The sequence below is a fragment of the Miniopterus natalensis genome, chromosome 12 (assembly GCF_054644295.1).
Source record: "Miniopterus natalensis isolate mMinNat1 chromosome 12, mMinNat1.hap1, whole genome shotgun sequence".
NCBI lineage: Eukaryota > Metazoa > Chordata > Mammalia > Chiroptera > Miniopteridae > Miniopterus > Miniopterus natalensis.
Window position 1 is genome coordinate 64,573,708 of NC_142092.1, and position 14,687 is coordinate 64,588,394.

General features: G+C 54.3%; 1 protein-coding gene across 4 annotated transcripts in view; it reads right to left on the reverse strand.

Moving 5' to 3' along the window:
- RGS3 (regulator of G protein signaling 3) overlaps positions 1–14,687 on the reverse strand; it is a 107,820-nt gene that overhangs the window by 71,342 nt on the left and 21,791 nt on the right. For 2 of the 4 annotated variants that reach the window (XM_087822877.1, XM_087822879.1), the window contains exons 6-12: positions 13,797–13,857; positions 12,529–12,619; positions 11,851–11,906; positions 6,848–6,929; positions 5,964–6,069; positions 4,865–5,216; positions 3,964–4,003 (exon numbers count right to left, since the gene is read on the reverse strand). In XM_087822877.1, the coding sequence (XP_087679003.1) occupies positions 3,964–4,003; positions 4,865–5,216; positions 5,964–6,069; positions 6,848–6,929; positions 11,851–11,906; positions 12,529–12,619; positions 13,797–13,857 (788 nt within the window). Of the gene's footprint in view, positions 1–3,963; positions 4,004–4,864; positions 5,217–5,963; positions 6,070–6,847; positions 6,930–10,829; positions 10,934–11,850; positions 11,907–12,528; positions 12,620–13,796; positions 13,858–14,687 lie in introns of those variants that run through there. The other 2 variants (XM_087822878.1, XM_087822882.1) reach the window with 1 other exon arrangement.

A 14,687-nucleotide genomic window follows, 5' to 3' on the forward strand; every position in this document is an offset into this window, starting at 1 on the left:
GAGATGGGGGACCATGAGGCATTTCTATTACCCCTGCAAGGCATCCCCTCTGCAGAAACAGGGAACAAACTCAGTCAACAGCCATTTGCTGTGAGCATCTGCTATGTGCCAGGCCCTGCACAAGATAGGGAGGCCTCAGAAGGGCCTTGAACCTCAAGAAATTCCCTCACAATCCATGAGAGACACTGACATGTAAATGAGCAGCCCCATGGCTAGGACGGAGCTGGGAACCACCAACTGTGATGGAGGGTCCATCAACTCTTTGGGGAGGCAGACCCCATCTGGAGACCCAGGGCCCAAATCAGACTTATCAGTTTGGCCTCGTACTTATAAAAATCAGGAAATCGCTCATATTTGAAAAACCAGAAGCTCTGACCTCTCCAGGCCCACAGTCCCACCTGGAACAATCACTTGGGGCAGAGCAATGCTCTCCGCTTTCCACCACTCGCAACACTCCCTGCACATACCCAGCGCAACTCTCCCATTCCATTGCCTCCCAGGTCCCACGAACCAAGCATGTGGAGATCCAGTCTCTGTGGTGGTAGCAGAGACAGTGGGCTTGCCCAGGATGTATTGGGGGCTGCCTTCTCTTAGTCAAGGGGGCTGGAGCAGCCAGGGTCACTAAAGTCAGTCTACAGTGAGGAGTGGCACCTGCTACTCCAGCTCTCAGGGAAGAGCACCAGCCTGAAGCCAGGTGGCTGTGCCCAAACCCCACTCCTCTGCTTACTAGCTTGGTGACCTTTGGCAGCTCACATCCCCCTCAGAGCCTTGGCTGCCTCAACTATAACAGCACCAGGCTCACTGGGCTGCTGTGAGGATTAAATGAGATACCCAAGTAAAGCCCCTAGAACACGGCCTGGGACCTATATGTGCACAGTAAAAGTTAGCTGCTAACTATCATGATTGCTGTGGTTGTGATTCCTCCACACGGAAAGGCAAGTTTATCAGGCGCCTCGTGGACTCTGGGAATCCTGGGCTTTATCACAGCCAGGAGGTCCTCCTGGCTTGGCCACCAACGCACAAGTTATTCTAACCAAAAAAAGGAGAGAAAGACGGGGTGGGAGATACCCCCGGGAAGAGAACAGAAGACAGCAGGGGGTTCCTCTTTAAAAGGTCACTTTTGGACACACGCCCTCACCCTGAACAGGGGTGGCCTGCAGGACTTTATCACGTCCTGTCCCATCCAATGGGCAGAGGGGCAAAAACACAGAGTACCTAAAATGTCAGAGATTCTTGGATGCAAGCAGGTAGGAGGCAAACTCTAGAGCATTCAGGCTCCATGCATCCCTGGCCTCTCTGAGGATTTCTGCTGACCAGCCCTCCCTGACCTGCATGTCCCGGGGTCGAGGCCTCCTTCTGCCACCCCCAGTCTTGGAAGCCAGGGAGTGAACAGGTGGTCTGACCCCAGCTACATCTGGGGAAGCTCCCCACCAACGCGAGGTCCACGGCCTTAGAGGAAAAACTCAGCTCAGAATGTTTCACACTTGCTTTCTACACCCACATCAAGCTCCTTCTCACCAAGTGAGGTGAGAAAAACAACTTGACACCCCCCACAAGTGACCACCTATCCCCACTGTATCTTGGGGTAGCACTCAAACCATAATCTTAAAATCGTTTAAACCACTTCCTGCCTCTTTGAGGAGGCACTTAGAGAGGAGCAGAAAGAGCCTGAGTCCAGGGCGGGGGTAGGGCGGAGGGGCGTACAGACATGCACGGACGCACTTACACACTCCTCATCTGGCCCTGACTGGCATCAGCCCCAGGGTGGGTCCGTGGGCAAGGTCCTGGCTCCTTTGCTGAAAGAACCCAACCTGTACTAGACTTACCAGGGGAATCACTTTGTAAGTTATATAAGTGTCTGACCACTGTGCTATACACCTAAAACTAGCATAATATTGAATGTAAACTGTAATTAAAAAATTTAAAAAATAAAATTTAAAAAAGAACCCATCCTGTGTCTCTCAGGATTTGAGTTGGACAAGACACCTGAATTTGAGCACTGGCTTCCCCAGAGCCCCTTCTCTGAGGTTCCTTCCCCTCTGAGTCAATGTTATCTCCACTGCAAAGTGGACGTTATACAGACTGCTGGCTTGCCTGTCCGTCCCAAGGCCAATCGAGCCAAACCCAATGGGGAAGGGCTTGGTGACTGGTACCGGAGTATGAGTGCACGAGGGGCTATTACAAACCCCCAGCCAACAAATAATCCACCCATCAGGGCTGGCATAGGACAGGACTGCTGGGCCTCAAACCATACTGTGATCGGGGTCACAGGGTCAGCCTGGAACTGGACAGTCTAACTCCACACAGGCAAGCCTGGACCAGAGAAGGCAAAGCCATACAGGACTGACAAGCAGGGGCCTGAGGCAAAACAGACCAAAATTAAAGAAGGGTACCTTTTGCTGATGCCAAAATCCTGGCCCCAGGCCCCCTTAGTCTCAGACTTTTAAAAGAATGCATCTCTTCCCTTCCTAGCCCAGCAGCAGAGCGTGGCCACAGAATCTGTGCCTTGGGCTTGGAGAGTCATCAGTAAGCCCTTTGACACACACCTCTGCCTTCAGGTGGAAAAGGTCTGCTCAGCTCTATTTTACAGAAAAGGCTACTGAGGCCTGGGGTGGTTGAGTGACTTGCCCAAGGTCATGTGGCCAGTAAATGGTACATGGCAGGATCAACCCAACCTATTTGGCAGTCATGCCCTCGAGCCCCATCTCTACACACCCCTGGATAATGTGTGACAAGTGGGCGCAGCTCTCCAATGAGCCGGCCCAGGCCCTGCCCTTAATGAAGTCACCATTTAGCAGCAGCAGCTCCACTCTAACCAAAAGTACCAGCTAAAAGCTTTTTAAAAACTCAGTGTTGAATCACTATCCAGAAGGAACTCCTCTTCAGAAGGAATACAGATTCATTTCCGACAGAACAGCCCAAGTGCCCAAGTGTCCCAGCCTGGAGAGAATGGAGGTGTCTTCCGTGAGCAGCAATGAGCCTGATGGGAGCCCTTTCCCCTGAAAAGGCACAAGCATTCTTCCAAGTCCCCACTCTGAGCAAGCATCACCTCCACACTACTGACAAGAGGGAGATGCAAGGACACGGGTGCAAGTGGCTGGGAAAAGGCCACTCTCAAGGAAGGAGGTCAAAGGGCATTCTGCAGGCACTAGAGGGAGGGCTCAGGCATACCCAAGGTAGGCATAGCGAACCAGCTGGCAAGGTTGGTCTCAACCCTCCAGCTACTCGAGTCAGAGGTCCCCAGCAGGCGCACAGGGGGCCTGAAGGAATGCCCAGCCAGCTCCAGCAGTGAGACTGATATCTCGGGCTTCCTAAGAGAAGGAATTGATTTTGAGCCCAGCTTCTCTCCCTGGCTCATAAAAAATAGGGCCAGGGTTTGAAGGCCATGGGAGACACCCGTGCATTTCAAAGACAACTGCGCTCTGTGTAGCATCTCTTGGTATACAGGCTACTACCCACAACCACTATCTTCTTTAATCCTCCCACAACCCTCTGAGGTGGGAATTATCAGCCCCATTTTATAGATAAAGAAACTGAGGCTCAGTGAGGGACATGAGTTGATCACACGGCTAGAACTCCAACTCGAGACCTCCTAGCTCCATATTCCATGCCTCCCTTCCATGCAGACCTGACTGTGTTGCCTACAGCACCTAACATATATTGGTTGCTCAGTGACTGGATGAATCTCAATTGAATGCCTGAGTCCTAAACACCACCCATTAGACACTCTGGTAAGATCCCCTCTCTTCCTCCTTAGGCGGGCGCCAAGGCAGGAGGACACCAGGGTTCTATGTGGGAGAAAAACGCACCAAGAGGAAACAGAGTCTGTGTGAACATGCGGGGGGGATCTTGACTCTGTTGAGAAGGCCTCCAACCTCAGAGGAGGGGGCTGGGCTTGGCCTCCCAGCTGACCTCGAAATCTCCCAAGGGCTCAGAGGGCACAGCAGCAGAGGTCCAACTCACCTTCAGGGATGGCATCCTCCTGGTACACAGGCCGCAGCAGCTGCAAAGCAAAGACAGGAGAGCCACCTCAGCCCCAGGCACGGGGCAGGACAACCCACAGTCTGCTCACCCAACCTGGGGATGGGAAGGGAGCACCTCAGGACATGAGGGAAAACAGCAGTCCTGCTACCAAGCTGAGAGGGGGCTTGGAAGGAAGCCAGAATCCTCCAGAATATTAAAGTCGAACAAGGCTATAGCTGTCAACGAGTCTAATCCCTTGGCCAAGTCCCCAACTTCCTTGATGGCAGCTTGTTCCAAAGAGCATTCCATGGAACATTGGCACCGTGGGATGCTAACAACCCTGCCACAGGGTGCACACTCAAGGGGGTCTGGGAAATGCTGAGTTAAACAAGGTTAATCCACCGTCTCCACAGTGGGGTACCCTCAGAGCCTCAAATAGGCTAATATGCTTTGGGATATTTCTCAAACTTATTTGACCTCAGAACACTCTTTCCCCCAAGAGTATTTCATGGGATTAATGTCTTGGGGCATGCACTCCATCACCCCACCACGCCATGCAGTGTCTGCTTTCATGCCTCCTATGACAGGGGACTCACTACTACACACAGCAGCCCACTGCATTGTGGAAAAGTGCAGACTGGCACAAAACTCTTCCTTCTTTTCAGGTGCACTCTTCTACTTTGTGACACCCCCTGGTTCTGGGTCTGTGCCCTAAGGCCACAAAGATTCACCTGCTCTCTCCACCCAGGACAAGCCCTGCAGCAACAGAGCTAATGCACACCCCGCCTCCTTGCTCAGCACTCCCATCCCCTTGCAGGCTCCTCCCCATGTAATTTTGAGCCTTTTCCTGGCCTCACGCAGGGACCCATGCCCTTCACCTTCCCGAGCCAGCTGTTCATACCTGGCTCCCAGGGTTCAGCGGGGCCAGGATGATGTAGTTGGGGTCGGTGGGGGCAGTGGCCCGGGACAGCGCAGGCAGGGTGTGCTGGCCCCCGCGCTTGGCCACCTCGGCGTAGCGCTCCCAGCCTCCGAGCAGCAGCCCATCTGAGCTGTCACATACCAGATGGCAGCTGTGGCGCTGCTCAGGCCGAGCCTGGGCCCCATGGGTGCAGTTCTTCTCCCGCTTGTTGGGGGGTGACAGGAAATCATGTGTCGATTTGCAGGACGCCCGCCGCAGGACCCCTCCATCGGGTCCTGGCTTGACTTGGGGGACCATGCGCCACACCAGTAGGATGATCTCACTGGGGCAGCTCCTGGAAAAAGCGGGGGGATCACACAGAGAAGCTGAGTCTGGGGGAGACCAAAGTCAGCGGGGGGGCAGGGGCCTGCAGGGGCAGAGAGGAGTAGGGGGTGGGGAGAAGCCCCTAATGTCAGAGCAGGAAGGGAGATCAGAGACCATGTAAAACAGAGACAGCACAGGGGTCCCTTAGGACAACTCTAATGGACTGGCAGAGCCTGAGAAGGATGCTGAGGCCAAGGCCAGGTTAAACAAGAGAGAGTACTAAACTCAATTAGTGACGCCTGTTGTGGCCAAAGTACAAGCCAGGAGGAGCAGGCAAACCACCACATGCGTCCCCACATCCAGCCATCTAGAAGCAGACCTGCGATGGGCCATGAGGGTTCTGCCCCGGCAGGTCACAATTTAGAGGACCCAAACATTTCAAAGAATATTTTTAATTGGGTCACTGGCACACTCGCAACATCGCCACATCCTTTTAAAACAATGGGCTGAGCTCTGAGGTAGCAGAAATAAGGAGCTAAAGTAGAAAGCCGTCCCTTGGAGCCGCATCAGGAACCACAGGCTTTGTTGGAGAGCTTCTTCCCTGCTCTTTGCTCTTGAGCCTAACCTTCCATTTGCAGGCTGAGAAACTGCTTCCCTGAGGTGCAGAGTGAATTGCTGACAGCTGGGCAGAGGAGGGAAGGCTAAGGCCGGTGCCCAGGGCTGGGGAGGGGAGATGTGCCATCGGCCTGGGGCCTTGGGCTGCCCCAGCCCCTCTCACCGGATCTCGTGGGCCAGCTCCACGCATTTCCAGTGCTCCACGGGCCTCTCGTTCAACTGTAGCACAGTGTCCAGCTGCTGCAGCCCTGCCCTCTCTGCCGGGCCCCCTGCAGGGACAAAGACAAGACACTCAAGCCCATCCTTTGCTTCCCCAGTGACCTAGGACGAGGACTGCCCCTGTCTGTTTCTTTATCTGTGAAATAAGGGGCTGATCTTGGTGGCTCCCAGGGACCTGAAAGGAACACACACTTTGCCTATTCACACTTCTCCGCTGTCTACCCTTCCAGTCAGTCCCTCCCACCTCCCCAGGGCCTCCCACCCCACTGAGAACCCTTCCTTATTGCCAGGCTCACACACTTCATTCATTCCCTCAGCACCATTCATTGAGTGCCAACCTCGTGCCCATCCCCCTGCAGGCACTGGAGCCCATGCAGATCACTGAGCCCTGGCTTCTCGTCCTAAGATGCTCACTCTGTGATTAGGAGAAATCTTTTCTTTATGAAAATAGGGAGGGAGAGCCTATGTTTAAGTGCTAATCAGGCTTGGAATAGGATAAAATACCGATTCCAAACAGAGTTCAGAAGACTCATTTTCCCATGCAACCACTATTGAAAATATGAGTTTAGTTCCAGTTTAAAATGCTTGGGAAACAAAATATAAAAATATATTTTCATTTTGATTAAAAAAAAAAAAAAAAAAAAGAGTGGGTATGTTTTCACAGACGTCTATTTTATCTGTGGTCATTTAAAAATATTATTCTTTTCCTTCTGAAAAACGAGGACACACTTTACTCCATTTTGGGGCTCCCCTTACATTCCAAGGTCTTGTCTGCAAAGCCCACATGTGTGGTGGGCAAATGGGGCTGGCATCACCCAAGACACTCACCAGAATCCACAGCCTGGACTCGAACTGGAGAGTCACAGCAGATGGTGAAGCCGAAGCCGTCCTTTCCCCTCGGGATGGTGATCTAGGACACAGCCTGGCCCAGTTACTCCCAGGGGCCGATCCAAGGTCGGGAAGCCCACAGGCCCCATCCCAGAGCCACCCTCCTCTCCAAGGGAACCGGAGCCAAAAAGGAGGCTTACCAGCCCCTCGCCATCCCTGTCCCGGCCCAGGCATCTTGACCACTGGGTTATGGGCCAAGCAAGAAGGCTGGGAGCTCAGGAGGAAAACCCAGGCCAATGGGAGGCTGGGATGGAGAACGCCTTGGAAGGGCAAACCTCACTTTCCTCAGCCCCAACTGACATGCAGCCTTTTAGCGAAGAGCGCACTGGACCTGCACGTCTCCTCTTGGCCAGTGGTCCACTCCTGCTTGGTCCCTTTCTCCCTTTTCCCCAGGAGTTCACAGACCATTGGCCCAGGGCTGGCCCTGGGATGAGGGCTCAGAGATAAAGCCGATCTGGTTGCTGCCTTCCCAGAGGACAGGAGAGGGAAGACAGGGACACACACATTCACAACCTCAAGTCACAGGTCACAGGGCAAGTGCTGGGGTTCTCAGGGCATTCCATTGCCAGAACCTCAAGGCATCCAACGAGGGCTCCCAGAGGAGAGGGCAGGCGAGGACACAGTCAGGCCTCCCCGCTGAACCTGAACTGGCCGCTGACCTCACTGTGCCTGCTGAGGCCTGTGTGCATGGAGCTGCACAACCCCTCCTTTCAGAAGTCCCCTGAAAGGGCTGTGCCATCTGGAAGCTCTTTACAAGGCAGTGATTGAGTTCCTGTTGCATGCCAGGCTCTGCTGAGGCTCGGAAGCATGAAGCCTGGCTGGGCTTCTGGCTCCCAGAGAGGCATGAGGGTGCATGGTTCTTTCCAAAGCAAAGCAGGACCTGACACACATTGCAGCAAAACATGGAGACGGTGTTGGGAACAGTCCTTTGTGCGTGGTTTCGTGCACCGCAGGAGCTCAGCAAGTGCTAAGTTAATGAGGACAGCCCAGCAGTAGCCCACTGGCAGCGGGAAGCTGTGGGGGTGCAATGCAGTCTGCTGACTCAGTGCAGTTCAGTCTTGCTGTGCTCCCCCTCTGTGCACCCCTAATTAGGATTTGGGTGGAGTGTAGAAGGCCCAGCCCAGCCAAAAAGCAACTCCAAGCTGCTGGGAGCAGGTGCATGAAAGCAACAGAAAAGAGGTTCAGTGAGGTCCCAAGAGACCCACGGAAGTGGACGTGGAGTGGGCCCTGGTGAGGCACAGGGAGGGTATCCCAGGCAGGCTGGGAAAGAAGCCAGCTCAGTAAGCCTGGAAAAGGTCAAGGGCCACCCGCTTGTCAGGAGATTCTGTCTCCTTCCTTTGGAGGTTGTCTCTTCAAGGCTAGGTACCGGGCATTCACCGGCCGGCCAGCTGGCCCGACGGCCAGGCATGAGGAAGGGTAGGGCCAGGGGGCCCAGGGTGACCAAGGCCCTTGGAAGCTGCCGGGAGGCCCCTGAGGCTCTGCTTCCCACCAGCCCTGGGCCTGGATTCAAAGCGAGTTTGTAAAACAGGAAATCTGACAGACAAGGGGAAGGGGGAGGGGGGCAGGAAAATCCCCTGTTCCCATAAGAATTCTGGGAAAACACACAGCTAAGACAGGAAGGGGAAAAAATGGAAAGAAAGAAAGAAAAACAAACCCTGGAGTAAGTGCGGAAAGCCCAGGCTGAGGCTGAGGGAGGCTGTCAGGAGCCTCGTCCACTCCGTACGACCGGGGATGTTAGGGGCCTGACGATTCACCTCCAACCCAAGCAGAAGCTGGGATTCTAAAGTCTTGCCAGCCCTCCCCAGTCCTACCCACAAGGGCCTCAGCCCTCTGGCCTAGGTGCAGGCTCTGGAAATCGGTCCTAGCACCTGTGGGCGCGGTGCTGACAGTTTGGGGACTGGCCCCAGAGTTGAATCTGCAGTTGAACCATGTGCTCCAGCAAAACAGCTTCCCACAGCCACACCCTGGTCCCCTCATCCAGGTGGCCCTGTGGACCGGAGCTCCTGCCTTCCTCAGCACCAGCCTAAGAAGAGCCAGCCAGGACAATAGTCCAAACCAGCTGGGGTGGGCAAGGACGGCAACAGGACAGGGTATCAGGGAGCAAGGGGGTGGGGCCGAGTGAAGGAAACAGAATTCCTCTCCAGCCATCGTGAGCGCAGGCCACCTTGAGAAGACGGGTCCAAGCACCTGATCATCAGTGCAGCCCTGAGTGGAATGCAGGGAGGGCTTAGTGCGCCCATTCTAAAGAGAAAGAAAGTGAGTAAGTGGTGACCTGCCCTCTCTGACCTCGGGCCTCAGGTCAGGGGGTGAGGAGAGCAGCCCTGCCCTGACTCCGGGACCTCGGTGCTCCTGGCAGAGGCTGTCCTTCCTGGGGGTGGTCCTTGCTCTTTCCCGTCCAAGGCAGGACCTGCCACTGCTCCTGGATCTCACCTCGCTTCTGCCCCCCTGCCTGTGTCTGGTCCTCCCCCACGCCTAGGCTTCCATCACCAACTGCCACCATTCACTGAATGGACCAGGTGCCGTGGCTGGCACTGTATGCGCGACAGTCCACTATTCTCCCAGCATCATCACAGGGCCTTCTCATCCCTTTCCACTGACGGGGAGACTGAGGCTCAGGGAAGAAACGTGATGTGCTCCAGCCACAGCTGAAGAAAGGCAGAGCTGGATTTGAGCCCGGGTCTGACAGAAAGCGGGTGCTCTCAACACTGCTCTGGTTACTAGCATAGGACTGTCTTGAACTTGAGCCCCAGAGCCCCAGGCACAGCCCACACTCATGCCTGGCACCATTCTGACTGCAACGTGCCGGTAGTCCCAAGGTGACCAAGGACTTCTCGGCCTCCCATCCAGGGCCTTCTCGGCCTCACCACCCTGCCACCCAGATGCTGGTGTGGAGGCGCTGCTCTGCCTGGCTCCAGGAGGGCAGGAGGGCAGGAGGGCAGGTGGGGCCGTGCAGGGTGAGAGGACTAAAGGGGAACATGTGGGTTCCCTAGCTGCGGCGCCTCGGGGCAGGGGGCCTCTCTGGGCATCGCCCTCGGACCTAAGGCTGCCTGTCCGAAGGAGTCAAGACCCAGATTCCAATCTGGTAGTTAAAACACACAGAGGGACTTTTCTATAGTTACAAAATCAGAACCATTTCTTAGCTCCCATTAAGCTAGGACATTTCCAAATCTAGACAGCCCTTGCCTTCACCCTCGCTAACCCCATGGCCTTTTTATAAGAAAAAATGTCCACCACAGTTTTCCAGAAGAGGCTCAGAGACTATTGGGCCATCACTCCCACTCTGCCTGCATCCTAAGACCGGAGGCTAAGTGGCCAGACCCTCTCAGTGAACTTGGGCTCCACAGCCAGACGATTCGGTGTCACTGGGAAGGAAAATCATGTGTGCATATATATCCATGGGTGGTCATGTACAAGAAAAATCATATGCGTACATATACAAAGAAACATCCTATCTCACATACAAGCACACACCAACGCAGGCAGAAACAGTTGCCCAATAACGCACACACACAATGCAGGACAGGCACTGCTGTCCCATCGGAAGTAGGGAAAGTTAGCAAAAGCCCCAGCTGCTCAGCAACCTAGCCATTGCCATTCTCAGGCTTGGGATGCTTTTTTAACCCACACTCCCGCAAAATAAATATAAGAGAAAATCAATAAGTAATCTCACAGGGGGCACCACCCAGCCAGTGATTAGAACAATGCAGAGCTGGGCATCATCTGCCCCTAGAGAGGGGCAGTGGGTAAAGGCTGGATCTCAGGTCCAGCTCCTGCCTCTGTCCTCTCCCTGGATCAAAATGAACCTGCAACGCACAGGAGGGGACAAGAAAGGCCTTGCGAGAAGAGAAGTCCTGCTAGGGTAAACCCCCAACCCTGACCCCCAGCGTCACCCCATGCAGCCCCCAAAGAGCTAAGCACCCACCTGGCGGTAGCGGCGCTCCGAGCACACCTTGCAGAGCCCATTGAAGCGGTTCATGGCTGCGGGTCCTGCCTCAGCTGCCGCCCCATGAAAACCCAGCTCTCCCCCCCAGCAGCGGGAGCCCGCACTGCGCCCCGTCAGCCTGGCATGACCGCCCTGGGAAGCCCGCCCCGCAGAAGAATGGCAGGAAATCACCTCTCACCTCCCCAAGCCCTGTCTGTGCTGTGTGCCTCAGCACGATAAGGCCGAAGGCTTCCTGAAACCTCAGAATGACAAGGAAGAGGGAGAGTTTTATATTAAAATTCCTGTCAACTAGTTAGTATTCCCCGGGCCCAGCGGGGAGAGGGCGCCTTTGTTCTGGCTGCATTCTCCGCCATGGGCCACTTTGTGATTCCAATGTTCTCACAAACACCCCTGGCCACAGGAGAGCCCAGGCAGAAAACACGGCCCACTCTGTAACAAGGCTGCCTCCCCTGCAAATCCCTGGGTCCCCATAGCAAATCCAGGGGACCAACCCAGCCTAAGGAACCCAAGCATGCTCACAGAAACCATCTCACGACAAGGAATATGAAACATTTGGAGTCTAAGGACCTGCCTGCCACTCAGCAGCTACTTAAAAGTCAGTTTCCTCACCCATGTAAATGGGATGCTTTCAGATCTGATTAGCCCATAAAGGCAAATTGGGAAGGGATTTCCAATCACCAGACGATCCAGCCTCCTCATTTTACCCTTGAAGAAGTAGAGGCATAGACGGTCAAGGTCACACAGCCGGGTAGGATGGAGCTGGTAGTGGTAACTTGGTATAGCCCCTCCCTGAGCATGAGTAACCGAGAAAAGCTTAAGAAATAATCCCTTAAAAATGCACAACCTGCTGAGTTTCCAAGCACCAAGTGAACCTGAGTCTCAGGCACCAAGTACTGTCTTGTCTAGGGGTCTCCTGGGCCAAGCGACTGACCAGGAGTAGGTTAGAGCTCCTAACAGTGTGCAGGTCCCACGAGTCTTGCCCAGGCCTGTCCCCACCTACCTTAAGTTCTTCCCTGTTCTCAGTGTCCCCACCTCCTGGCATTCTCAGCAGTGGATCTGGAAGGCAACAGAGCAGCATTAGAAAGTTTCTGCTGGCATACAAGGGTCTGTCCCACAGACCACCCAGAGGACCAGGCCAGGTGCCAAGCCCATGTGGCCACTCAGGTTACTTCTGGCCTCTAGGCTGTGGGGATGTCTGAGCTCTGGTCAGGCAGGGGCTCAGGAGCCAGAACTGTGTATGGGAAGGACAGACAGAGGAAATGCAAAATCCAAGTCCTGAACCTCGGGACTCACAGCCAGGCCCACATGCTCTGTCCACAGAGGTGGGTCCCCAAGGTGAGCAAGGCAGCTGCAGGGGATGCTGAGACCATGGACTCTGGGAAGGGGCCATGTAGAAAGCTTCTGAAGCTCATCCCTCCACGAGCTAGGGATGGGACTGAACCATGTGGGGTCAGGTCTACAACCCTCTCCAAGGAAAGTCCAACCAGATAAACAAAAGTACATGGGCACATTCTAGCAGGTGCCCGTGAGAAGTCCCTGGACCCATGGTCTGATCATAGCTGGAGTGACAGCTGCCGAAAACCACAGGCACTGATGCCAATACCCAGGAAGGAAGGAGGGGGGAAAGCCCTGGGGCGTCAGCACATGTGGGTAGAGGCTGAAGGTAGTGTGCATGTACCTATCAGGGGCCGCAGTCGCCGCCTGGCCACCCTCAGGTGCTTGGTCCGGCCCAAGTCCTTCCCCAGAAGGTAGTACCAGCCACTGATCTCCTGTCACAAGAGAAGACATGACATGCTCAGAGGAGGCAGAGGTCACAGGTCAGGTAGCCACCAATCCCCCTCAAAAAGCAGCAGCTGGAGATCCTCCCTCACGAGCAGAGATAGACACTCCAGCCTTCCTGCCTCAAAAGGAACTGCCGTGCCTACACCTCCAGGAAGCCTTCCCTGATGCTATGGACAGAGCTGGTCCTCTCTTCCGCCGAATTCCCACAGCCTCTTGTCCCTGAAGAACAGTTGCCTTGCATGCTTGCCTCCCCCACTAAGCTGTGCACAGGCTCTTTGATGTGCCTAGCACTGTGCCGGGTATACAGTAGGAGCCCAATAAATGTTGACAGAATAGAAGGGAGGGAACGAGGAAGGGATGGAGATGCCAGAAAGTGGGCATCCTGAGGCCCCTGAGCACTCCCCAGGGCAGAAAGTCTTCTCCCAACAGGGAATGAAGCCTAGGCTGCAGTCAAGGCATTTGGGACACACATGAAGAATAAAGGGTCCTCAGCCACCTAGTTGAGACTTTACTTTCAGGACACAAAGCTGGGTGATAGGGCCACCTGGCAATTCCATGCAGTAGGCCACCAGGACATCACCAGGGATATGCAAGGAGAGCATGTCCCTCCCCTGCTCAAAATCTTCCAATTTGGGGGTGTGGTGCAGAGTAGAGACAGATAGGGATTGGCTGTCCAGGGCAGGGGACTCTAGACCCCAGAGAGTCCTCAGCCAGCCAGAAGGAAGGCTCCACAGAGGATGTTCACTCCACCCCTGGGCATCTGCTAGGCCAAAACCACAAGACCTGGTAGATGACATCAAGGTGGCCCCTGGAGCAGAGCATACGAAGTATGAAGTACGTGGCCCTCCTCCTCCAGGGCAGTCCCAGGAGTGCTCTGAGCTCCAAGGGACCTGCCAGTGTCCTCAACGGCAGACACTAGTCCCGGAGCCTCCTGGGAAGCCTTGGGGGATCCTAACAACTGCTCTCTGACAAAAAAAGAACCAAGCTGGACCCAAACCCTTGGCACACAGATGACAAATACAGTATTGCTATTCAGGCCACAGGGCACCTGTCTCAGTGGGGCACCATCTCACAGACAGAAGCCCTGCCCAAGGGCTTCTAGACAAACCAACTCTGGCTCCGCCTCCATGGGGTGACCCTGCCAGAAGCTTCCCTAGCACTCACCTTGCCTGGAGTCAGGAGAGACCTCACTCCGAAGCTCATGCAACCGATGAGTCCACTCTGTCTAGGAGAACAGAGGCTTGAGTCAGCACCTTTTCACCAGGGTATATGGGGAAATCGATTATCAAGTGTAACATGGGTTTGTTTCAAACTTCATGAGTTAGACTGGAGAAAAGTTATTTCTCCATTTCACAGATGAAAAAACTGAGGCTCAGAGTTGGTCCCCTTCCCAAGGTCCCTGGACTAATTAGCGGCAGTGTCCCGTGGGAAACCCAGGTGTTGTAGATCATGGGGCAGCGCTCCCTCCATCAACCACAGAAGCTCAGAGCTGCCTCACAGGTTGTAACTATTCTGGTGCCGGAAAATCCAAAGAGCTGGTCCCTGCAGGAAATTTCAGCTCCCACATTAGCTGATGATGCTCAATTGAGGACAAAGTTATGGGACCTCAAGCTCAAAAAGCTGTCTCAGATCCAGGTAGGACTTGGGCAGTCCTTGGACAGTTTCAGATCAAGATCCAAACCAAAACAAAAGTCGCCAAGACCAACTTGGCCTGGTGGCCAGCTGGACAAGCAGGCATGAACCAGGGCCAGGTTTCATGGGGAGTCACTATGGTGAAAGGCTGAGTTCAGTCGGGTCCTTCTTGGCTAAGAGTAATTTAAAGTTCCTTGAAGACTGTTCACCACTGAGTCCCAACAGTCAGGCACTGATACTTGGCAGCTTTCAATAATGTCGGCATAAATCAATACTAATGAAACGCAAAAAATAATCTTGCTACTGTGAGAGAAAAGGAAATGTACAAATCTGTCATTTAATGAGAAAGACGCCCACAAAAATATTCACAATGCTTGAATCTGGTAGGCGGGATTAGAGGTGGTTTTGTTTTCTTTGGGTTTT